The sequence below is a fragment of the Oncorhynchus mykiss genome, chromosome 21 (genome assembly GCF_013265735.2).
Source record: "Oncorhynchus mykiss isolate Arlee chromosome 21, USDA_OmykA_1.1, whole genome shotgun sequence".
NCBI lineage: Eukaryota > Metazoa > Chordata > Actinopteri > Salmoniformes > Salmonidae > Oncorhynchus > Oncorhynchus mykiss.
The window spans coordinates 42222423-42248667 of NC_048585.1; the positions used below are offsets into that span (position 1 = coordinate 42222423).

General features: G+C 45.7%; 1 protein-coding gene across 3 annotated transcripts in view; it reads right to left on the reverse strand.

Moving 5' to 3' along the window:
- The window catches only part of LOC110500454 (protein inturned), a 32808-nt gene that overhangs the window by 2288 nt on the left and 4275 nt on the right, over positions 1-26245 (reverse strand). The window contains exons 2-16 of one of the 3 annotated variants that reach the window (XM_036957871.1): positions 23885-24468; positions 23092-23177; positions 17761-17979; positions 10121-10239; positions 9801-9890; positions 9453-9530; positions 8895-9078; positions 8421-8474; positions 7928-7990; positions 5689-5928; positions 4861-5075; positions 4435-4744; positions 4140-4234; positions 3722-3911; positions 223-362 (exon numbers count right to left, since the gene is read on the reverse strand). In XM_036957871.1, coding sequence (XP_036813766.1) covers positions 223-362; positions 3722-3911; positions 4140-4234; positions 4435-4744; positions 4861-5075; positions 5689-5928; positions 7928-7990; positions 8421-8474; positions 8895-9078; positions 9453-9530; positions 9801-9890; positions 10121-10239; positions 17761-17979; positions 23092-23177; positions 23885-24468 — 2667 coding nt within the window. The remainder of the gene's footprint in view (positions 1-222; positions 363-3721; positions 3912-4139; positions 4235-4434; positions 4745-4860; positions 5076-5688; positions 5929-7927; positions 7991-8420; positions 8475-8894; positions 9079-9452; positions 9531-9800; positions 9891-10120; positions 10240-17760; positions 17980-23091; positions 23178-23884; positions 24469-26245) is intronic. The other 2 variants (XM_036957870.1, XM_036957869.1) reach the window with 2 other exon arrangements.

Below are 26245 nucleotides of genomic sequence, written 5' to 3' on the forward strand. Positions count from 1 at the left end.
GGTTGTCTCTCAAATGGCAACCTACTCTCCTTAGTACATTGACCAGAGCACTAAATAATGCACTATATAGAGAATAGTGTGCCATTTGAGATTCACACTGAAACACGGTGTCCTCTGACGTACCCTAATCCCTAATATAAGCGCACTACTTTTATCCAGAGTTCTAAATAGTGCACTACAAAAGGAACAGGGTAGCATTTAGTTTTTTATTCTGTCACGTACCCTATAACCCAGTAGGTCATGGTGGGGGCTGGCTTCCTCTGGTCGGTCCAGTTCTCAGGTTTACACTGGAACAGAACTCCGTGTTCCTTCACTGGGCCCAGCCCATGGGTCCCCTGGGGTCTGTCTGTACCTGGCCTGCCCTACTCACACAAAGAGAGGTCTAAGAGATTAAACATAAACACACACCACCTTTTTTATTACAACATAGACATTCTTACATACAGTGTGTTTGCAGTAGCGAACCATCACGTTGGTCCCATGTTTCAAGGGCGGAAATAAAATTAATAAAGCCGTAAACAAACATGGTATCTTTCTTAAAGTAAGGCAGCTCCAAAATGAAGGTGTTTCAGCCTAGCTCTGTGTTTTCTGTGGTGGAGGGGTAGCCAGCAAAAATACAGAGTGTAGGCGTTGGTAATCTTACCTAATTGCGCCGAGATTTGCTCAGCGTTCTGTCTGCTTATATGCCCCCGTTATTTATCCTACGGTTTTGACTTGGTGTACAGGGAGAATACTGAACGAACAGCCCATGTTCTAAATTCTGTAGCTGTACATTTCACACGTACTGAACAAATAGTTATATCGACTATGTCCATCTTAGCTCGCTCATTAATCCTGAAGAGTCTATTGACGCACCCATGTGTAAGTAACAAAATTCAAAAATCTGTCAGTTTAAGCTGGAGATGTCATTTTTTTGTGTGTGGGCTGCGTCTCTATCCACCGCATCCACGTATGCAAATCATTTTTTACTATCTATTTTTACATTTAGGAATGTTATTTATCAAATCATTTAAAACGATTTTAGGGGGGGATACCTAAAGGGGTCCTAAAATTCAAAATCCAATAGCTAAATGATACATTATTTAAAAAAAAATAAACATCCTCTCCACTGTCAATGGTGTTATTCTTCAGCAAACTTAACATGTGTAAATATTTGTATGAACATAAGATTCAGCAACTGAAACATAAACGGAACAAGTTCCACAGACATGTGACTAACAGAAATGGAATATTGTGCCCTTGAACAAAGGGGGGGGGGGGGGGTCCAAATAAAATGTAAGAGTCAGTATTTGGAGTAGCCACCAGCTGCATTAAGTCATGCGGTACATCTCCTCCTCATGGGCGGCACCAGATTTGCCAGTTCTTGCTGTGAGATGTTACTCCACTCTTCCACCAAGGCACCTGCAAGTTCCCAGACTTTTCTGAGGGGGGAATGGCTCTAGCCCTCACCCTCTGATCCAACAGGTCCCAGACGTGCTCAATGGGATTGAGATCCGGGCTCTTCGCTGGCCATGGCAGAACACTGACATTCCTGTCTTGCAGGAAATCACGCACAGAACGAGCAGTATGGCTGGTGGCATTGCCATGCTGGAGGGTTATGTCAGGATGAGCCTGCAGGAAGGGTACCATATGAAAGAGGAGGATGTCTTCCCTGTAACGCACAGCGTTGAGATTGTCTGCAATGACAACATGCTCAGTCTGGTGATGCTGTGACACACCGCCACAGACTATGATGGACCCTCCACCTCCAAATCGATCCCGCTCCAGAGAACAGGCCTCGGTGTAACGCTCATTGCTTCAAGCGAATCTGACATCACCCCTGGTGAGACAAAACCGCGACTCGTCAGTGAAGAGCACTTTTTGCCAGTCCTGTCTGGTCGAGAGACGGTGGGTTTGTGCCCATAGGCGACATTGTTGCCGGTGATGTCCTCAGTCCAGCCTCTCTCAGCCTATTGCGGACAGTCTGAGCACTGATGGAGGGATTGTGCGTTCCTGGTGTAACTCGGGGAGTTGTTGTTGCCATCCTGTACCTGTTCCGCAAGTGTGATGTTTGGATGCAATCCTGTGCAGGTGTTGTTACACGTGGTCTGCCACTGCGAGGACGATCAGTTGTCCGTCCTGTCTCCCTGTAGCGCTGTCTTAGGCGTCTCACAGTACGGACATTGCAATTTATTGCCCTGGCCACATCTGCAGTCCTCATGCCTCCTTGCAGCATGCCCAAGGCACGTTCACGCAGATGAGCAGGGACCCTGGGGCATCTTTCTTTTGGTGTTTTTCAGAGTCAGTAGAAAGGCCTCTTTAGTGTCCTAAGTTTTTATAACTGGGACCTTAATTGCCTACCGTCTGTAAGCTGTTAGTGTCTTAACGACCGTTCCACAGGTGCATGTTCATTAACTGTTATTTGGATTTTTGAAAGACAGGGTCCTGAAAAAGGGACGTTTCTTTTTTTGCTGAGTTTATTACCATCTTAAAACAATTCCATATACTAGCTTAGTACCCCCCCCCCCCCCCTCCAACGGCTTAAACTTTTATAGGTTAATGTCTTAATTGAAATTACGGCTTGCCTCTTATCCGCTCATCGCTCCCTTATGCCATAGTTTGTACATCTCCATTGCTATTTTGCTTATATAGGTCTATTCCATTTGTATCTTATTCGTCATTGTAGGAAATGTTGGAATGATTTCATTGTTTTGTTACTTTGTGTATTGTAACTAGCTCGTGTGCTTTTCGTCACGTGGGAGGGGACACTATATCATGTTGTTGGGTCTGTAACCATGTATGCCAGTGACAGTCTCTTCTCATTCAAATATTGGTTTTCAATAAAAAAAAGTTCAGTAATAGACCGATGTAAATCCAGTTGATATTGAGAGGGTTGTCTTGTTTGCGCATTGCGCCGCCTGTGCGTCTGTATATTGTCTATAAAGTGGATCCTCGTGATTGTATTTTCCTTCCCTTTTAGACCACGTAGGCCTAATAAAATACTTCAAATGGTAAGCTAACCGTCTCTCTCTCTCTCTCTCTCTCTCTCTCGCTCGCGCCATCTCTGTCTGTGTGGTGACTTAAAGAAGAGTAAAGTTAAATTCAGCAAGATGTTGAGGCCTTATCTGAACTAACATTCATCTGAACTTCTGTCGCTGTCCATCTTGAAAGTGCTGAATAAATAGGCCTACCTCGTCGCAGCTCGTTCTCTTGCACGTGCTTATACTTACAGCTAAGTGTTGATAACATAAGAATAAACATGATGAATTTAATGAACATTAAATGTAGTAATGCTTGTGTATGGTTCAAAAGTCTAAACTCGTGTCGACATTCGTTATTATTGAAGGAGAATGTGGTTCTTATTGAGTTACACAAATACACAAGGAGTCAGTAGAAACCATATTTATTTAAGCAAGTCAGCTATATCAGCTAGGGTTTTTAAAAAGGCAGTAAACGAGGCTGAATGAACAGTTTCGCTGCCAGACGAGTCTCCGCTGATAGCCATGGTGCTGAAAGGAAAGCTCTGCTGTTGGGACAGCTTTATGTAGGCCTTAACAGTTTGCGGGCACCGTTTGTCACCGTTATAGTGCAATTAACGTGTTGTTTAGTGTTGTGTAGTGGCTTTGCTGGCATGCAACTAAAAGAAAAAGTGGGTAGGTTTGCCCCACCAAGATGCACATGCTAAAATCGCCACGGTGTGTGTGAGAGAGAGTCTGTGTGTGTGTTCCGTTCTGTATCTTACCCTGGGCGGCAGGCTCCGCTGGAAGGCAGCCCGTATGGAGAGGCAGCAGTGGTGGAAGTTGCGAATGAGCTGAGGGTGGATGGAGCCGCTGAGCTGGGCCAGTTCCCTGTGTGTAGGAGCGATGAAGATACCCTGCACCTTCTCCATCAGCACATAGTGGAACAGAGTGTTCTCTGCCCCAGACGTCAACCTGGCCAACACAGAACAGAGAGAGATTGGAATGGAATGGGATGGCATAGAACAGAATAGAAGAGAATGGGGTGGAATAGAATGAGATGGAATACAATTTGAATAGTGTGATATGGAATAGAATAGGATGGACTGAAAGGATAGGACCACAGCAGAGAGGAGATTTATGGCATTATTACAACGGGGAAGGATAAACTAACTTCTAACACTGCTGGCCTGTTTCACTCACCTCATAGTGTTGTACTTCTCCCCTGTCTCTCTCTCAGTCAGACTCTTCTTCAGGGTGCCCAGGTAGAATGGGTTAGGATGCTTCATCCTGGGAATCTAAGGGGGGGAGGGGGAAACAACATTGGTATTTGACAAAACCCAGTGTATCACTAAATATCGTGCTCTCCTAGCAGTGTGTGTGTGCACTTTACTGTCTGTATGTCTGTCTGTAATTTAATAAAGTGTGCCGTGGAACATAACTTTTTATAGATATAAGGATGAGAGACGCAATGGGGGAAGGAAGGTTAAGACCCTACCTTGAAAATGCTCCCACTGCCTCGACTCCCATCAGATCCTCCAGAACCCAGCGAGTCTCTCTGGCCGACCAGCTTCCGGGCCGAGTCCGGGGTGGAGTGCGGACTGAGTCCGGTCGGCCTTCTTACACCCCCGTCCGACTGTCCCTCGCTCCCGCTGTCGGACTGACTCCTCTTGGAGCTAGGTCTCCGAGCGCCTCGTCCAAACAGGCTCCGGCCCACCACCTTTCCTCCTCCCTGGTCCAAGGAGGGCGGCTTCACGCCCCCGGCCAGCTTGCTGAGGACAGGAGACGAGGCAGCCAGGGTGTCTAACCTCAATGGAAACTCTTTGTGTTATCCTCAATTTTATCTATGCACTTATTTATACACAATTATTTTACTTCTACACGTTGAATTTTTTGTTTTTAAAATTGTCAAACTAAAAACAACCTGTCACGGACGAACGAGGGGAGGAACCAGTCAGCACAAGAAAGGCAGGGGGCAGGCGGGGCGGCCAGGCGTTCCTCCATCCCTAAGTCCAGCTCCTCCAGCTGTAGGAGGGTAGCCTTGACCTGGTCCACGTACACACAGTCGGGCCCTGGGGCCCCCGTGGCAGGGGCTGCACAGCCACTCGCCTCCAGGAGCACACACTGCATGAAATGCCTCTGGGGGAGAGGGAGCGGTAGAAAGAGAGAAGGAGAGAGAGAGAGAGAATGTATGGGATAACAGATGTCTGTGTGTAGTTGGTATCCTGGAACACAAAACTAGGGTCAAATGTTGGATGTCTGTCTGAGAGACAGCTAGAGGGGAAAGAGAAAGAGGAGAGAAAGAAAGGTAGAGAAAAAGAGCAAGAAATGACACAAAAACAAAAAGGTGACGCTCATTAGAGTAACTGACGGAACATAGAATCCCAGCATTCTCAATGAAGACCCTATATGTCATCGTATATGTACAGTACCAGACAAACGTTGGGACACACCTACTCATTCAAGGGTGTTTGGTTATTTTTACTATTTTCTACATTGTGGAACGTGTAAAGCTGTCATCAAGGCAACGGGTGGCTACTTTGAAGAATCACAAACATAAAATACATTTGGATTTTGTTTCAACACTTTTTGTGGTTGTTACTACAGGACTCCATATGTGTCACTTTATCGTTTTGATGTCTTCACTATTATTCTACAAATGTCGAAAAATATTCCAAATAAAGACAAAAACCATGGAATGAGTAGGTGGGTCCAAAAGTTTGACTGGTACTGTATGTACCTATGGTCTTACCAGTCCCACTATGAGTAGGAAGTAGCGTCCCTGGGGCTGGCAGTAGCCAGGCATGGTACAGTGGTTGTTAATGGTCTTGGTCTGGTGGATCTGTGAGCGGTGGCGAGGGAACACCTCCCTCCAGACAACCAGCTGGCCCACGCGCTGCTCTGAGGCCAGGGGGAGGAGACAGTAGTGCTGGCAGTAGAGAGAGACGTCAAGCAGGTCCTCCTTGGGGAGGTGGTTTGCTATCAGATAGCCCTGGGGTTGGACACAGGCAGAGAGACATACACGTCGAGAGACAAGAGACACAGAGTACACACGCACACAGGTTGGACACACACACACAGAAAACACAATTGAATTTAGAATTTTTACTAACACAAGTCGCCCCATCGTATTAGAGTGCCAGACTCTTTCTATACAAAGGTCATGAGAATGGAGACTTGAACCTAGAGAACAACCTTCTACAAATCATGAATAATTCAGCATCAATTGATAGGCTGATGTGCCATCCAGAGAATGAGGGGGTACAGCATGTTATTCTGGGTGATGATATCCCATCTACAGTGCATTCGGAAAGTATTCAGACCCCTTAATTTCTTCCACATTTTGTCGCGTTACAGCCTTATTCTAAGATGGATCAAATATTTTTCCCTCCTTATCAATATACACACAATAACCCTTAACAACAGAGCAGTTTTACCCAATTTATACAAAATTAAAAACTGAAATATGACATTTACATAAGTATTCAGACCATTTACTCAGTACTCTGTTGAAGAACCTGGCAGCGATTACAGCCTCAAGTAATATTGGGTATGACGCAACAATCTTGGCACACCTGTATTTGGGGAGTTTCTCCCATTCTTCTCTGCAGATCCTCACAAGTTCTGTCAGGTTGGATGGGGAGCGTCGCTGCACAGCTATTTTCAGGTCTCTCCAGAGATATTCGTTTGGGTTCAAGTCTGGGCTCTGGCTGGGCCACTCAAGGACATTCAGAGACTTGTCTCGAAGCCACTGCTGCGTTGTCTAGGCTGTGTGCTTAGGGTCACTGTCCTGTTGGAAGGTGAACCTTCGCCCCAGTCTGAGGTCCTGAGCACTCTGGAGTGTGTTTTCTTCAAGGATCTCTCTATACTTTGCTCCATTCATCTTTACCTCCTCGATCCTGACTAGTCTCCCAGTCCCTGCCGCTGAAAAACACCCCCACAGCATGATGCCGCCACCACCATGCTTCACTGTAGGGATGGTGCCAGGTTTCCTTCAGACGTGATGCTTGGCATTCAGGCCAAATAGTTCAATCTTGGTTTCATCAGACCAGAGAATCTTGTTCCTCATGGTCTGAGAGTCTTTAGGTTGTGCCAAGCAGGCTGTCATGTGCCTTTTACGGAGGAGTGGCTTCCGTCTGGCCACTCTACCATAAAGACCTGATTGGTGGAGTGCTGCAGAGATGGTTGTCCTTCTGGAAGGTTCTCCCATCTCCACAAAGGAACTCTGGAGCTCTGTCAGAGTGGCCATCGGGTTCTTGGTCACCACCCTGACCAAGGCCCTTCTTCCCCAATTGACTCAGTTTGGCCGGGCGGCCAGCTCTAAGAAGAGTCTTGGTGGTTCCAAACTTCTTCCATTTAAGAATGATGGAGGCCACTGTGTTCTTGGGGATCTTCAACCCTGCTGACATTTTTTGGTACCCTTCCCCAGATCTGTGCCTTGACACAATCCTGTCTTGGAGCTCTACGGACAATTCTTTCAACCTCATGTCCTGGCTTTTGCTCTGACATGCACTGTCAACTGTGGGACCTTATATAGACAGGTCTGTGCCTTTCCAAATCATGTCCAATCAATTGAATTTACCACAGTGTCACGGTCTTCCTCCTCTTCATCTGAAGAGGAGAGGCGAGAAGGATCAGAGGACCAAAATGCGGCGTGGTATGTGTTCATAGTGAATATTAATAAAGAGAACACTGAACACTGCAACATTATACAAAAGAGTAACAAAAACAATAAACCAATGACGACCGTGAAGCTATAATGAGACCTGTGCTGAAACAAGCCACTAACATAGACAATCACCCACAAACAAACAGTGCAACCCAGGCTACCTAAGTATGATTCTCAATCAGAGACAACTAATGACACCTGCCTGTCAGGTGAGTGTGTGTGTGTGTGTGTGTGTGTGTGTGTGTGTGTGTGTGTGTGTGTGTGTGTGTGTGTGTGTGTGTGTGTGTGTGTGTGTGTGTGTGTGTGTGACACGACACTCAACCTTGTAGAACAGACAGGAACCCAGTGTCACGTAGAGACGCCTCATGCCATAGAAGTCCTCTGACTGCCAGAGAGAGAGAGAGAGAGAGAGAGCGAGATGTTGAGAGAGAGATGTTCAGAGAGAGATGTTGAGAGAGAGATGTTGAGAGAGAGATGTTGAGAGAAAAAATAATTAACAGTTTTAGAAGGATTAAGTAGTGGATCTACTTCCTGCCGGTCTACCCCCCCCCCCCCCCCCCCTCTCTCCAGCACCCCTCCCTCCCAGCCCTGCTTCATTTAATCAGCTAGAAGATGCAGGTATAAAGAAGACGTAATCCTGCATTACATGAAATATACACAGGCCAGTCCAGAAATACTCACTACTAGACCCTACACAGGGGAGGAGACAGCTGGTGGCTCCGTTTTAATGGGAATGGGGATGAGCATGACACCTTGTCTACTTCCCAAATGGCACCCTATTCCCTACACATTCCCTATGTCATGATTTGACTTACCATTTCTCCGAAATCTGACGATTCAAAGTCTGAGAGAACAGTGTCCACCTCCATCTGTGGACAGACAGATAATCAGAGACCATAGAAGTAGAATTCAGATGCCGCATGACGTATTTCTGCATTCACAAAGGCTGCAGTCAGACATGCTCTGGAACTAGACATGGAAAAATTGCCTGACTAGTCGGCAGGAGCACATGTCCTTTTTTACCGCCAGACAGCAGAGGGCAGCAAAGACAATACATAAATCCAACAGGGTGGGGGGGGAGGAAAGCCCATTAAATATATTATAGCAAGAGCAAATTGCTTAAACGTATCACTGACTTGACAGCCTAAAACATCCTGTGCCCTAAAACATTTCAGAAGACGTAACAAGCGAGGCGCAAACAGCAAATGGTGAAGACATCAATGAAGAAGAAGACATCTTAAAAGTGGCCCATCACAACCGTGGCCCAAAGTGGTGGCCCATCCCCAGACCTTTATCTCAGGGGGCAGAGGGAGCCACCGCACCGCTGGCAGTCCGTCCAGGAAGAGAGTCCCCGATAGGTCAGTGGGCGTGGACCCAGAGCTGTCACTCAACCTGGAAGGCTGGATGAGCTGCTGGAAGAACAGGCAGAAGAAATGGTCCAGCCTGGGGGCGTGGTCCGCCTGGCAGAATGCACTGTGGGGGAGCGGAAAGAGCGATGGAGACAAGACGGAGGGGGAGGAGGGGGAGAAAGGGAGGGATGGAGAGAGGGATGGTGTGGTGGATGGAGAGATGAGATGAAGGGGTGGAGGAGAGAGGGAGGGAGGAAGCAAGGGGAGAGAGGGGGACAGAAGGAGGTAGAGAAAGAAGTGGTTAGTTTAAAGAAGCCAACAACCTGTTCAGGTTTGATGTAACAGTATAAATGACCTTGCTTCAAATGAGAAGCCAGAAAGACTGGGACCGCTTGAACCAGGAAATCTAACCGGTGTCCAAAATGGCACCATATTCCCTATACAGTGCACTACTTTTGGTCAAATTCAGGATGCATCCCTGCTGTCAGCACAACAGACCTGTCCAGAGAGCCGTGCATCACCTTGAGAGTCCTCACTGCGCCTCCCACTACCGCCTGCAGATACAACAGAGGAACCCTGGGGAAGAATACGAGGGGAAAAACACAGTCACATCCACGAGGAGTAGGCCAGAAAAACACAGTCACATCCACGAGGAGTAGGCCAGAAAAACACAGTCACATCCACGAGGAGTAGGCCAGAAAAACACTCCGAACCTCAGCTACTTACCGACCATTTTATTGATCAAATATTCTGGAAGGGATACAGCATTTAGTTGACATATGGGATTGGCTGAGACAGGGTATTGAATATGGAAGCATGCATTGGATGACTTTGCCGTGTCGGTACCTCTCAGCAGGCAGGGCGATCACCAGCAGGTTGTTGCTCTCCTTCCAGTAGCCCACATGGACCAGCTGTTTATTGAGCAGAAGAGAGGAGCTGAGGAGAGGGGGAGGGGGGAGACGGGAGAGGGGTAGAAGGCAGAGAAAAAAGGAGGGAGTGGGAGGAGGAACAGGTGCAGGGGAAAAGACCGAGGAGAAATACAATCACGGCATGAATGAATGGAATTTCTACATTTCGGACTTTGGTAGATCTCAGAGCCGCTTGAAGTGGGTCTGACTGGTGATAGGTAGAGATCAGTCAGGTGGGTGGGGAATTTCCTACACTACCTGACTATCTGTCCCCCGGTGACATTCTCCAGCATGTCAGACAGAGTGAGAAAGATCCCTCGGACTCCTTTCAGCTGACTGGACGCCTCAGACACTGGGTACTGGTACAGGATCTCCTGCTGAGGGGACATGGAGGTACACACACACACACACACGCACACAGTCCGTTAGAGAAGGATCTTTGTCATTAGTATTCTCCACACCATGCTGTCTGCTATGAAGGGTGTGGAGCGGACCACTTCAGAGAGAGCCGGGAGGGAGTAGGGCCTCATAGCCATGGAAACAAGGACAAAAGCTCTGATAATTCTTACAATGCCAGACATTCCCCTCTGGGTCACCAACACACTAGCCTCGTGGAGAACCAGGTCACCCTAAACAGAAAGCCTGGGGAAGTCCATGGCACAAAATCAGCTAAAAAAAAAGTTGGGTGGGCACACAGTGAAAAACTAGTTACATGTCAAACCAGTCAAATGCCTTGCTTGGGTGGAGGTGCTCACGACATTATTATTGTTGTAGGTGCAACAGTGAGTGAGGATGGCTGTGAAATCGCCGATTAAAAATCCTGTTAAAGTATGCTGATGTATGCCGTGTTTGTGGTGAACCGTACGCCTGGAACCGGAACAAACATCATCTTTTGCAAGGTAAATGGTCTTTATTGCGACCGGACTACACACGGGCTTTAGAAGAGATAACGGAGCCTGTCACACATTGCCTTTCCTGTGTCATTTGTTGTGTGACAGCCAAAGTGTACCAATGCGGTCACAATTCACGGTGATCTATGAGACACGCCCCCATTCTCATCCAATGGGGCTGCAGTGGAGCGGGTTGAGAGGTTCAAGGTCCCTAGCGTTCACGGCACCAACAAACTATCATGGTCCAAGCACACCAAGACAGTCGTGAAGAGGGCACGACAAAGCCTTCTCCCCCTCAGGAGAGTGAAAAGATTTGCCGTGGGTCCTCAGATCCTCAAAAGGTTCTACAGCTGCAAAATCGAGAGCATCCTGACGGGTTGCATCACCGCCTGGTATGGCAACTGCTCAGACTCCGACCGCAAGGCACTACAGAGGGTAGTGCGAACGGCCTAGTACATCACTGGGGCCAAGCTTCCTGCCATCCAGGACCTCTATACCAGGCAGTGTCAGAGGTAGGCCCTAAAAATGTTCAAAGACCCCAGCCACCCTAGTCATAGACTGTTCTCTCTGCTACCGCACGGCAAGTGGTACCGGAGCGCCAAGTCTAGGTCCAAGAGGATTCTAAACAGCTTCTACCCCCAAGTCATTAGACTCCTGAACATCTAATCAAATGGCTACCCAGACTATTAGCACCCCCCCCTCCTCTCAAGCTCTGTCAGGTTGGATGGGGAACGTCGCTGCACAGCTATTTTCTTAAAACCTGTTATTGCTTTGTCATTATGGGGTATTGTGTTAAGATTAATAAGGAAAAACATTTATTGAATTCATTTTAGTATAAGGCTGTAATGTCACAAGATGTGGGGAAAAATCAAGGGGTCTGAATACATATCAAAATATAAATTCACAAATAATCTCAATAATCCTAAAACTAAATAGGACAATAGCAAAAATCCCCCTGCCTGCACACATTTAAAGGTTTGGTATCGCATTTTAGGCTTGAAAGAGACATATCTTTAAATCATTTTAATCACAGCAAATGTGTTGCCGAGGTTGTAAGAATATCAGATAGCATTCTGTTTTGAAAAATAAATATTTTTTAGATAGGGTATGGACTCTATGCCATGACATTCACACATCTCGTAATGCTCCCAGTGTACCAAGTAAACCACGTTGACTGAGGTATGACGGTACAGTGTAGTCACGGTATTAGTGTAGTTCAACTGTCATTGTAAGATTCAGGGCTCACTTGCAAAAAGAGACCTTGGTCTCAATGGGACTCCCTGCTAAAAGAAAGGTCTCAATTAGACTCCCTGCTAAAAGAAAGGTCTCAATGGGACTCCCTGCTAAAAGAAAGGTCTCAATGGGACTCCCTGCTAAAAGAAAGGTCAAACCCCAAAAAAATAGGGTGTCATTTCGGATACACCGCGAGACAGAGCGGAAAAGGACAACGCCAACTCTGTATTTAGGAGCCACCACAGAGAAGAGGCCTAAATCACAGGGCAGAGAGAGGAGAGAGAGCATGTCTGAGATGAGGGTGTAGCTGCTAGCAATGTTCCCTCCAATTTTTTTCCAGCACTGAGCAAATTTCAGGTTTGCTGAGCGCAAACTTGAACAGTGTGACAATTCTGTGCAACTTCCGTGGCCCGTTTGCTGTGAACACTGAGGCTGTACCCGCTTTAAGTTACAGTTTTAACTGTGACCAAGTAGCCTACTGTGGCTATTTGATCGTAATGTAGGCCTACCAGAGTGGCCCACCGTCAAAAGCAATGGCCGAAAATGCACCCCATAACATTTTAACATGGAAGTAGATGTTCTATCATACAGCCTACAGTAGCAGCCAATGTGTGGTGTTCAATCTAGGCCTACATTCCATGAGAAAAAGAAAAAAAACAGGCAGGGCTTGACATTAACCTGTTTATCCACCTGTCTTTCAGACAAGGAGGTGACTGAAAATGTTGTGTTTGACGCAAGAAATCACTTTACAAAATAAAATGCATTATTATCCCCATCTCATTATTACAGAGAATAAGACAAATTATGCTACCCTCTGCCTATTGGCTACTTATCTTATTCAAGATGTCTCAAAATACAACACTGCCGCTTTAAGACATAAAAAAAAAGCTCTTTACCCGACTCGCTTTTCAAAGATGGCTAGAAATGCACACATTTTGTGCGCTTGTTGGAAGCAACCACTGTTGACTAGAAATGAGCTATAACTGGGCTAATAACTCATTTACTAGCAAAGAACATGAACAAATGTGCACGTGTGGCTACATGCATATCTCGCTTTGATCTCAAAACAAGCGCATCTACTCGGGACCGCACATACTGTAGCCCAAACAATCCAGTCAAAAATGAACGGCACAGATCCATATATGGCTATGGCTATTTGCATATAGGCCTGCCGCAGCTCTGACTGGTTATGTAGAGTACGGCCTGAGGCATGCCGGTCAATGCAATAGAATCCTACTCCAATGCGCTCTGCCTACAAGAAAATATCTTGCAAAGTTAGTTTTGCATACGCATAGTGCGTTTTGTTATGGTACGTTACATTGAAAGTGGCTAATATTGCGTTGACTCGATCACAATCCTCACAGTAAAACGAAATGTTGATAGTATTAGCTAAAGGGGAAAACTCTAGAAAGTTGAGTGAAGTACAGTCTAGTGCTTCTCTGCGTAGGCTGATATTTCTTCTGTGCAGAATTGCGATGGGAGCTGCACGTGCAGGAACACTGGCTACTAGTCTACCTCCCCACAGAGCAAGAAAACAGGAGACGTGGATCAGCACTTCACTACAAAATCCTCTGACCTCGGTGCTCTGTTCCACCGTGTTTGACTTCCACAAGTGCCAGTTTCCCCGGATACAGATGAAGCACTCCCCTGGTCTAAACAGCATGATCAGTATAGAATCTCCATTGAAAGAGATTTTTAAGTCCAACAATAAACCTGAACAGTGTCTGGGAAATGATGCTGCTTTTGTTGGTGTTATTTATCTGATTACTAGCATGGTTAACTTATTGCTGCAAGGTTAACCTAGGCTGGGTAACCTGTTGGAGCTAGTAACATAAGCATTTTGCTGCACCTGCTATAAACACCTGCAAATCTTTGTATGCTACTAACAATCTTTGATTTATGTATCGTCAAAGGATAGCATCAGGAAGCTTACCCGCTCTGGTAGGCTTCCAGATCCAACAGCAACCATAATACACACACACACACACACACACACAGCATTCGGAATGTATTCAGACGCCTTGACTTTGTCCACATTTTGTTACAGCCTTATTCTGAAAAGGATTGAATTATTTTTCCCCCCTCATCAATCTACACACAATACCCCATAATGACAAAGCGAAAACAAGTTTTTAGAAATTTTAGCAAATGTATAAAAAATATAAGAATAAATATCTTATTTACATCAGTATTCAGACCCTTTGCTATGAGACTCGAAATTGAGCTCAGGTGCATCCTGTTTCCCTTAATAATCCTTGAGATGTTTCTACAACTTGATTGGAGTCCACCTGTGATAAATTCAATTGATCAACATGATTTGGAAAGGTACTCACCTGTCTATATAATGTCACACAGCTGACAGTGCATGTCAGAGAAAAAAACAAGCCATGAGGTCGAGGGAATTGTCCGTAGAGCTCCGAGACAGGATTGTTTCGAGGCACAGATGTGGGGAAGGGTACCAAAATATTTATGCAAGGTTGAAGATCCCCAAGAACACAGTGGCCTCCATCATACTTAAAAGGAAGAAGTTTGGACCATCAAGACTCTTCCTAGAACTGGCTGCCCGGTCAAACTGATCGGGGGAGGTGACTAAGAACCCGATAGTCACTCTGACAGAGCTGTAGAGTTCCAAATGGGAGAACCTTCCAGAAGGACAACCCTCTCTGCAGCACTCCACCAATCAGGTCTTTATGGTAGAGGCCAGACGGAAGCCACTCCCCAGTAAAAGGCACATGACAGCTGCTTGGAGTTCGCCAAAAGGCACCTAAAGGACTCTCAGACCATGATAAACAAAATTCTCTGGTCTGATGAAACCAAGATTGAACTCTTTGGCCTGAATGCCAAGCATCACGTCTGGAGGAAACCTGGGGACCATCCCTACGGTAGGGATTAGGAGACTAGTCAGGATTGAGGGAAAGATGAACGGAGGAAAGTACAGAGAGATCATTGATGAAAACCTGCTCCAGAGACCCCAGGACCTCAGACCAGGGTGAAGGTTCCCCTTCCAACAGAACAACAACCATAAGCACACAGCCAAGACAACGCAGGAGGGGTTTCGGGACAATTCTCTGAATGTCCTTGAGTGGCCCAGCCAGAGCCCGGACTTGAACCCGGTCGAACATCTTTGGAGAGACCTGAAAATAGCTGTGTAGCAACGCTCCCCATCCAACCTGACAGAACTTGAGAGGATCTGCAGAGAAGAATGGGAGAAACTCCCCAAATATAGGTGTGCCAAGCTTGTAGCGTCATACCCAAGAAGACTCGATGCTGTAATCGCTGCCAAAGGTGCTTATATAAATGTAATATTAGTTGTTTATTTTTTATATATTTTCAAACAATTGTAAAAACCTGTTTTTGCTTTGTCAATATGGGGTTTTGTGTGTAGAAAAACAATTGAATCAATTTTAGAATAAGGCTGTAATGTAACCAAATGTGGAAAAAGTCAAGGGGCCTGAATACTTTCCAAATGCACTGCACACACACACACACACACACACACACACACACACACACACACACACACACACACACACACACACACACACACACACACACACACACACACAGAGAGAGAGAGGAACTGACCTTGTTCTTCTACTCCTACTTCTGTTTCTCCACTGTGTGTGTGTGTGTGTGTGTGTGTGTGTGTGTGTGTGTGTGTGTGTGTGTGTGTGCGCTTTTGGATCTGGAAGCCTACCAGAGAGGTAGTTCTGTTCTCTAAAGCTTCTGCTTTTGTCAGAAATAGGGGTATTTTCTGACTGTTCGAATACTCACATGATTTATATTTTTGTACTCGAGTACTCAATGAAAAAATAATAACAAATTTAACACAAGGCCCACACTGGAAAACAATATGTGTGCATTTGTCTATATGCCAACCGTGCGCAACAATGCTCAATTTATCAAAACTATTACAGATATCAAATCCTAACTGCTATATAGCCCCATATACAGTATTTTCAGTCAATAAAAAAGCAAGTGCAATTTAAGATTCATTTATTGAAACCGTAATATCAACTGGTTAAATTATATCGTGGAACACAATCTTCAAAAAGGCAGTAACCTCAGCAGTGGCCCTTGCTTGTGGAAGCCTATGGCTGTGCAATGGCATAGAACAGAATTTTTTTCCAAATGAAAAAAAAAAGATGCCAGTGCGAAGTGATGCGTTATCCTCAAAGAGGGATCATTTGAAACGGGGCTCAATTTGGCCATTTTAAAGAATAGAAATCGGAGTTACAAACCAAAATATGTCTTATTTTCTCTATACAGATATTCGATTGAGGTTATTCTGCCGGTTGTTTGGAATTTTCTAAATGAATTAACACGGCATGGTGATGAATTACGGCCACGGCATCTGTTTTGTGCTTAATGATTCTGATGAAAATACTCCGTCTTTACCAAAGTTGTATATTTTCAATTGAACCGGACTATGCTTTGTGGGGTTATAGCCTAGGATAACCTATTCTAAAATGGCACAAAAGTTCGCAAAGTAGCCTAAGCAGAAAATAGACTGGGCGAAATTATTCCAAAACTGCAGCTCGCTGTTGGAACACATATTTTCCTACTTCAATCAACCAGTCCATTTTTGAATTTGTTATAAAATTGTTATCATTTGGCAGTGAATGTAACTAGTGTATTTCCCATCAGTTAGATACGTAATTATAGGCATTTCTATAGGCCTAACGGGAGCTTGCGTGCGCTCTCGGCACAAGTGTGTGGAGGGAACGGTCGGAAAGCAATTGAGTGAATGAGACACGCGAGGAGGAAAGGGAATTTAAGGAGAAGAACTGTGTGATGCTTGGCTTGATTTCTTTCTTTTTTTTACAAATGGAACACTAGAGTCAAAGCAAAATAATGTTGTCTTCCAAGGCACATTTTTCATTTGCCTGTTCGTGCAGCCACAAAGCACCAAATAGTTTGACAGTATTAATTTGTATTTATTTTTAAGTGATCTCTGGTTAAAGATCGAACTTTGATGTCCGTTTGAGTGTTCTAGTACTCACGCCCATCCCTAGTCAGAAAACACAGACTGTATACCACCAAAATAGGTTGGTTGTTCTAAGTCCACAACGATGCTTTAACCACATCAGGAGACCCCTTTGAGGTCTGGGGGAGAAAGAAAAAAACATCGAAGAAATTTTGATTTTGGGGTATAGTTACCCTTAATTCAAGTGCGCCCCAGCCAGAGATCATTGTTCAGTTAGTGATGTTTCTGTAGCGCTTATGTGATTTCAGAGTTTGCAAAACAAATGGCCCCTGGGTTGATGCAAATAGTCATTCTGCCAGGTAGGCATAGGCTACATTGCTACAACATTTAATTGAAGACGCATATCTGATGATGCTAATGGCTACACAAAGTGTAGACGTGTGTGCGCACGCACGCACGCACCACACACGCACGCACGCACGCACCACACACACACACACACACACACACACACACACACACACACTGGGGAATTCCTGTGCCTTTAACTTGATTTCTTACTAAGTTCAATAAATCTTTTAATATCGTCAAATTCCGTGATTCCATCCGCATTCTCCACAACACAGAACTCAAATGAAGGATGGGAAAACAAAACTAACAGATTGCGCCTTTACCATAGACTTGTGCTGTGAATGTAAAAAAAGATCAAGGTAGAGGTTACTTTTAACCAGACCTTGGATCAGATGACCCTACCCCCAGTCCTACACTTTTATCTATGGCCTCTGGTCTTTAGTAGTGCACTACCTAGGGTATAGGGTACATTTCGGACAAAGTCCAACTGAACTAACCTCTTCTAGTGGGGAGTCTGAGTCCAGTTTGAGTGACAGGTACATGACAATGTGAGGGATGTGTCCTATAGACATCTGGAGCTCCACCGTGTCCTCGCCCCACAGCAGACGCACCAGCTGGCTAACCGAAGGAGAGGGCCTGAGCCTGGGAGCAGAAGACATGTCCACACCTCCCTCCCCTGGTCCTCCTGGACTGGCTGTCTCCAGGGTCAGCTTCACCTGGGAGGGAGGAGAGGGGAAAGAGAAAGCAGGAGAGAGAAACTAAGACCTAAAGACATCATCATCGGTATCTTTTCACCACATTCTAAAAACGGCCAGTCCGAGTTTTCCCTTTTCAAACACTGTAAAAAAAGGCGGTAGGCTGTGGGTTTGGCTACAAAACAAAAGCCGGCAGTGACTTTGTACGACTCTGGAGAATCACAGTCGGACAGAATCGGCAGGGGGAACTACACTGTGATCATAATAAGAACATTAACAACATTTAATCCAGTCCATTAGGGCTTCCGCGTCATTTATTTGGCCTAGCGCTACAGGAAAGCAGGAAGGGTTCACGAAGACAAAGCTCAGGAAAAGAGGAAGTAGATGTGATTCATTCAGGAAAAGAGGAAGTAGATGTGATTCGTTCAGGAATAGAGGAAGTAGATGTGATTCGTCCAGGAAAAGAGGAAGTAAATGTGATTCATCCAGGAAAAGAGGAAGTAGATGTAACTCGTTCAGGAAAAGAGGAAGTAGATGTGATTCATTCAGGAAAAGAGGAAGCAGAGTAGGGAGACAGGTAGCCTAGTGTTGGACTAGTAACCGAAAGGTTGCAAGATCGAACCCCCGAGCTGACACGGTACAAATCTGTCATTCTGCCCCTGAACAAGGCAGTTAACCCACTGTTCCTAGATCGCCATTGAAAATAAGAATTTGTTCTTAACGGACTTGCCTAGTTACATAAAGGTCAAATAATATTAAATAGAAGAATGGTGATTGATGGAGAGAGAAATGGATTATATTCCTGATCACTGAAAGAGAAGCAGCATGGATGTGTGTGAGAATCAGAAACAGATCCTGCTGCATGGCCCAGAAGAGCGCAGCTCTGTCATCCTCAGAGCTTTTTGCATGACACACCACCATTCACACAAAGCTAAGCAAGCACACTAAGGACCGCACATGGAAACTCGTAACAGTATGGTGTATGGTGCATGCTACCATTTACAGATGGCTTATGTCTGTGCACTCTTGTATTTCAAAAGGCAATTATATTAGTGCATGCTACCATTTACAGATGGCTTATGTCTGTGCACTCTTGTATTTCAAAAGGCAATTATATTAGTCCTTAGCAGGCCTCTTTAGTCCTTAGCAGGCCTCTTTAGTGCTGACAGGTTATTGCCCAATTGCATACATGTGCACACTAATATAATACTGTAGCCTACACACACAGACTTAAACAAACTGGAATACAAATGTGAAAAAGAACTGTGTACACGCGCACACACACACAGTGCTGGCTCTGGGCAGTAACCTGTCAGCACTAAAGAGGCCTGCTAAGGACTTATGGTTGACGTTAATTGAGACGAATCAGAACCAGGTGTTTGTGTGTGTGCGTGGTACGCGCGCAGGACTGTGACACTGGAAATGGTCTGACTCTCTACCTCCCCGAGAAGTGTTCACACTCCTAATGGAGTTCAAAGGACTGGAGTCAGAAATGTGGTAGAAAGTTCATGCTTACACCAGTCCAATGCTTTCAAAACTTTGAAGGGTTCGTGAGCAAGTCCTTTACAAAGACTAAGCATTTATTCATTGCATTTTCACTCCCTGTGTTTTGAATTCATCCATAACTCTAGGGCGAGGGCCAGAACATCTCCAGACACTGTCACCAGAAACCCACAAACCGTTGAGCAGCACCAGGGAAGGCGCCAGGCCTGGGCCGGATGCCATGTTGGCTCTGCAGGGAACAGTAGCCTGTTATTAGGAGAAGGGCCTAACGGTGATGAGTGAGTCCTTCTGACACTATTCTGCACACACACACAAAAATGTCAAATGTCATAGAACAAATTCATTTTACAATGAATAGAATAGTATAATAGACACTGCCAGACCGGCTGAAGGGCTGCGGCACTACGTTCTCTCATGATAAATAATGGGGATGTGGTTAGGTTGGAGGGTGCTCTCGGTAGATTCCTGCCTGCTGATGTCAGTGATCCAGATAGACAGAGAGAGAGAGAGACAAAGGGGCATAGGGAGAGAAATAGAGTGAGAAAGAGGGAAGAGAGAGAGAGCGAGAGAGAGGGGAAAAGAGAGACAAAGAGAGAGACAGGGGTAAAGAGAGAGAGAGAGAGAGAGAGAAAAGAGATTGAGAAAAGAGAGAGAGAGAGCGAGAGCGAGAGTTAGAGAGAAACAGCTAGAGACAATTGACATATATATAGAAAGAGAGAAAGGGGAGACAGAGCAGAAAAAGGGGAGAGCGAGAGAGAGAAAAAGAGAAGAGAGAGAAAAGAGAGAGAGAGTTGGGAAAGAGAGAGAGAGGGGCAGGGAAAGAGAGAGCGCGCACGCGAGAGAGAGAGAGAAAGTACTACTGACGATACTATACTATGAGGTCAGGCAGAGGGCATGGTGGTCCAACCTCAATACAAACTGCTGCTCCGCCCATATAATTGCTACTGTCTACCACGCTTTACCTGGGAGGGCCATTCACACACATGACCACATACATACAGCCAGCCAGACGCTCACGTGCGCACACACACACACACACCACCGAAGTTTCCACTGACTATGTCAGTAGAGCTCCGTCCGACGAGTGGCCTTGTTGTTTTTTCACCTCTCTCTCTCTCCTCCTCTCTTCTCTTCCTCTCTACAGTGTAATTTACTATCTGGCTTTCCGCGTATTCTAATCAGCTGTGCTTTCAGTGGCTGCAGCATAATGGTCGTTTTCCTGTGTTTTCTCAAACAACTCCCGCCGCAGTCTGGCCTCTCTCCTCTCTCTCCTCTCTCTCTCTGTCGGCAAACGCCATCACTCCCGCCGACACTGTAATTTACAAATTCCTCCTTCTTGAGGCCCTGTTTTGACCGTGTGAGGAGACGGATTTGGAAAAAGCTTGAGCGGTTTTCTGAATGGCGATCAAGGCGTCATTTCCCCGACTTGGACAGTTTTCCTCATGTAGATAGGTGGTGATTGTTTCCTACTATATACGTTTTGACAGCCGAGTGAAGCCAGATGGCAATGGAAAAATATTTCTATATTCGGCGGCGAGCGGCATTCATACTTCACCATACATTCTACAATGGATTTACATAAACTTAAATGCCACTTTCTGGATGCAGGGAGAAAATTAAACGTGAAGGAACATCATCTTCCCAAAGCTCGGTTGGAAGAGCAATTGAACAGACACTTATTGAGATTAGCTGGGGGGGTTTTAGGGGGTGGGGGGTTGGCTGGGTTTTGTTAATTGATTCATTGTCCAAAGCAAGATAAGCAGCCGGTTTTCTGACCTGAGATCCACACACTTATCTTGACATTTTATGCACGCTACACGTCTCACATTGACGTCAACGAATGATTCACGTGGAAGTTCGAGTTGCACCCTTTTTTTTATTCATCTCTACTGAATCGGGACACCTCAGGGCATTCTAGCCTCGTGAATCTGTCCAGAGCCAAAACATCCATGTGGTTTCTAATAACACATTCCAGTGACCTCCAAGACCTCTCTTTGAACATGTGGGACAGTGGAGAGCTCTTGACTAACAGTCTCGGTCTGCCTTTGTGCGTGTGTTCGTGTGCGTGTGCGTGTGTGTGTGTGTGTGTGTGTGTGTGTGTGTGTGTGTGTATGTGTGTGTCTGCCTTGCGTGTTAGTGTGTGTGCTTTGCATGTGTGTGTCTGCCATGAGTGCGTAGACCCCAGATTGTAACACTTCTAAGCAGAGCAGATGTGTTGGTTCGGGGGGGGGGGGGTTTGTCTGTAAATTGAGTTCTTTCATTGGCTGCCGTTTCTGTTTCAGAGGCTGTGTCCGAAACGCTGCAGCATGCATCGTTAATAATGTGACTGGGGCTCATAATACAACAACATCAACAACAACGAAGTTCTGTCGGCGGTCTTTCGCATACTTTCATATTTGCAGCGTTTCAATTTTGTAATACACTTAACTTCAGAAACACACCACAAAGCGGAGCATAATTCTATCTAACTACTGTTGGTTTAATATGGCAGTAAGGAGTTGTGTGGGTGGGCTTGGAACACACACATACACATACTAGAGCTGGGCGATAGGGACAGAAATCCATATCGATAAATGGACTAAATTAATAGGATAACGATATATAGAACAATACATTTATGACGTTGCTAGTCCCATGTGGCTCGGTTGGTAGAGCATGGCACGTGCAACGCTGGGGTTATGGGTTCGATTCCCATGGGGAACCAGTTCAAATATGTATGCACTCACTACTGTAAGTCAATCTGGACTAAAATGTAAACCATGTTTTTTTTATTTTTTTTTATTACCCTTTAAACTATTTAACTAGTTTGAATGTTGTAGCTATAAATTGACCCTTCGCTAAAACTCGCCCCAGAATTTTTGCCAACCAATCACAGCGCTGCAATGGATAGCAACTGTGGTCTAGTGCAGACACCTCGGTCGAGCACACGTTTCAAACACATGAAAGCCAATGACGGCAGTGGGAAAACCTCACAGTTTTATTTTCAAAAAAGTATTGTTTAAATTGTTAAATAATTGATCAGTACGCCAGTGGTACTTGGTACTGTGATTCCTGAAATGCATGTTGATTAGGAGTATTTTTCAAATCTGAAATGATACTTTTGTTACATTGTTTGCTAGCTCAGCTGGTTAGCTAGAGCTCAGTCTCATTGACCACCTAATGTAGCTAGCCATGTTATTAATAAATTCCATCTGCTGTCGACATCAGGACACGATTTGAGAACACTAGTTAGCTTCAAAAGTGGTTATTAGCTTTGACTGCATGCTGACAGTAAATTCAGAATCCTTCGGTAGCAACACTACAAACACCATTTTTACCAGGTTCCCGTGAAGCAATTGTAATGACAGTCCACCTCAACAGACCCAAGAGTTTCCTGTTTAGCAAGAGGTAGTCTGTGAGTCATTTCACTGTGCATTAAAAACACAGTTTGAGATCATTGTGAGGGGATTTTGCCAGTGGTGAGGAGGAATTGGTCTTCCTGGGAATATATTGTCTGAGATTGCAACAGTAACCAAGGGGGGCGGGGCTTAGTGAAGGGTCAATTGCCCCATTAACAGTCACCCATATTATTTTTGGTTTATCGTCCAATACAACACACACACACACACACACACACCCACACACACTAACCTGGGTAGGACCAGGAATGCAGGACAGAACCCTCTCAATGTTCTCTGTGGTAACATCCACATCGTCTACTGCGACCAGGTTGTCACCTGGGACGAAGAAGAAAGTCTCACTCCCAGCATCATGTTACATATAGACAACTTAGACTAAAGGGGAATAGTGACATTCCTGTAAAAGTACTTTGCGCCACATTGTGTAACCTGTTCAGAAATAGTATAGTTTTGTTGAGGAGCACAGTGTTTGGCATGACAAGGAGGGGCAACTCGTATACAAAACAGACCGGTATCCAGTCAAGAGACACAGTCCACAGATCTAGGAACAGCCAGATGTCCTGTTGTTTCTTTTTGTAAAACAACGAGTTTCACCTGCCTCTGTGCAGACTCGTGTCCGTTCCAATCAACCCTAACACAGATTCCACCTTAGTTATTTCAGTTAGTTAACTAGTCTAATTGCTTTAGCATGGACTGGTAGGCTACATGAAAGTCATGGCTTTAAACACTAACTCATGTGGAAAGTCTTTAGTATTCAGCAGTTTTGTTTTTTGCATTCCTTGGGCTGCCCAGAACGACCGTGCCCAGCCTCTGCAAACATCAAAACTATCTACTGTAAAACACAACGTTATAAGTCTAACTTTATTTAATATAAAAGGTGTCAATAAATTAATTTATTGCATTCTATACAATTTGTATACGACTGATCCCAGTGGCTGTGTCTGAAATGGCAAAAGTAGTGCATTACATAAAGAGAAACGGGTGCCATTTGGGACGTACCCAGAGTGATGGTTTTGTACACTCACCTATCAGTATCTGTGCACACTTGACGGCCGGGCTGTTGGGCACCAGGCCGTGGACAGTGATCCTCTCCTCCCTCCTCCCTGCGGGGTCTCCCTGGCCCCTGCCCCAGGACGGGCGATGCACCACCCCCAGAAGGGCCTCCAGTAGACCCCCTCTCTCCGGGGGAGGAGGGGAGCAGCTCCCCAGGCGTTTGGGGTTCAGGTAGAGAAACACTTCCTTCAGCTGCTGGACCATCACCCCCACCCTCTGCCCCGCCTGGTTTTTCAAGATGGATACTGGACGAGATGACGAGTCTTCGCCTCCTCCATCGGGCCCTCTGCTCTGGGATGGTCGCCGCTTCCTCCGAAGGATCCTGGCCAGTCTTTTTAGCTTGGGCTCTGCTTTGGTTGGAGCACCATCAGGAAGCTTCCTGGACTCGTCGCTGATGATCTCCGCTTCCTTCTCGCTGAAGCGGACGTGATTGGTGGAGAGGCCGTAATTGGTGGCTACCTGAGCCAATGCTGCCGCTTCCTCTCCCTCGCTCAGTTCCAGGTAGAAGAGCTCGCCGTTCTTCTGGACGTCGTCCAGCCATTCTGGCTCTAGGTCGCTGGGAGTGAACCGACAGAGCATAGAGTGAGTGAAACTGTGTGAGCAGAGCCAAAAAGGGTGGATTGTCTGTCCAGGGACTGCTTCAGACAAGGAGTATCAGGTTATTTGAGCATGAACAAGAAACACAACTCTGGCTTGCGGATTAAAAGTATGTCCTAATTATGCTGAACAAAAATATAAATGCAACATATAAAGTGTTGTTCCCATGTTTCGTGAGCTGAAATAAAAGATCTCAGAAATGCTCCATATGCACAAAAAGCTTATTTCGCTCAAATGTTGTCCATAAATTTGTTTACATACCTGTTAGTGAGCATTTCTCCGTTGCCAAGATGATCCATCCACCTGAGCCAGGTGTGGCATATCAAAAAGCTGATTAAACAGCATGATCATTACGCAGGTGCACCTTGTTCGGGGGACAATAAAAGGCCACTAAAATGTGCAGTTTTTTCACACAACACAATGCCACAGACGTCTCAAGTTGAGGGAGCATGCTGACTGCAGGAATGACCACCACTATTACCAGATATTTTTTATTTATTTTTACCCCGTTTTCTCCCCAATTTCGTAGTATCCAATTGTTCATCGCTACAACTCCCGTACGGGCTCGGGAGAGACGAAGGTTGAAAGTCATATCTTGTCTCATCGCTACAACTCCCGTACGGGCTCGGGAGAGACGAAGGTTGAAAGTCATGCGTCCTCCGATACACAACCAACCAAGCCACTGCTGCTTCTTTAACACAGCGCACATCCAACCCGGAAGCCAGCTGCACCAGGACTGCTTCAGACAAGGAGTATCAGGTTATTTGAGCATGAACAAGAAACACAACTCTGGCTTGCGGATTAAAAGTATGTCCTAATTATGCTGAACAAAAATATAAATGCAACATATAAAGTGTTGTTCCCATGTTTCGTGAGCTGAAATAAAAGATCTCAGAAATGCTCCATATGCACAAAAAGCTTATTTCGCTCAAATGTTGTCCATAAATTTGTTTACATACCTGTTAGTGAGCATTTCTCCGTTGCCAAGATGATCCATCCACCTGAGCCAGGTGTGGCATATCAAAAAGCTGATTAAACAGCATGATCATTACGCAGGTGCACCTTGTTCGGGGGACAATAAAAGGCCACTAAAATGTGCAGTTTTTTCACACAACACAATGCCACAGACGTCTCAAGTTGAGGGAGCATGCTGACTGCAGGAATGACCACCACTATTACCAGATATTTTTTATTTATTTTTACCCCGTTTTCTCCCCAATTTCGTAGTATCCAATTGTTCATCGCTACAACTCCCGTACGGGCTCGGGAGAGACGAAGGTTGAAAGTCATATCTTGTCTCATCGCTACAACTCCCGTACGGGCTCGGGAGAGACGAAGGTTGAAAGTCATGCGTCCTCCGATACACAACCAACCAAGCCACTGCTGCTTCTTTAACACAGCGCACATCCAACCCGGAAGCCAGCTGCACCAATGCGCCGGAGGAAACACCGTGCACCTGGCCACCTTGGTTAGCGCACACTGCGCCCAGCCCGCCACAGGAGTCGCTGGTGCGCGATAACCGGTCGCGGCCGGTTACGACAGAGCCTGGGCGCGAACCCAGGGACTCTGATGGCACAGCTGGCGCTGCAGTACAGCGCCCTTAACCACTGCGCCACCCGGGAGGCCCCTATTACCAGATAATTTAATGTCTCTACCATAAGCCGCCTCCAACAATGTTTTAGAGAATTGGGCAGTACGTCCAACTGGCCTCACAACCACGTGTAACCATGCCAGCC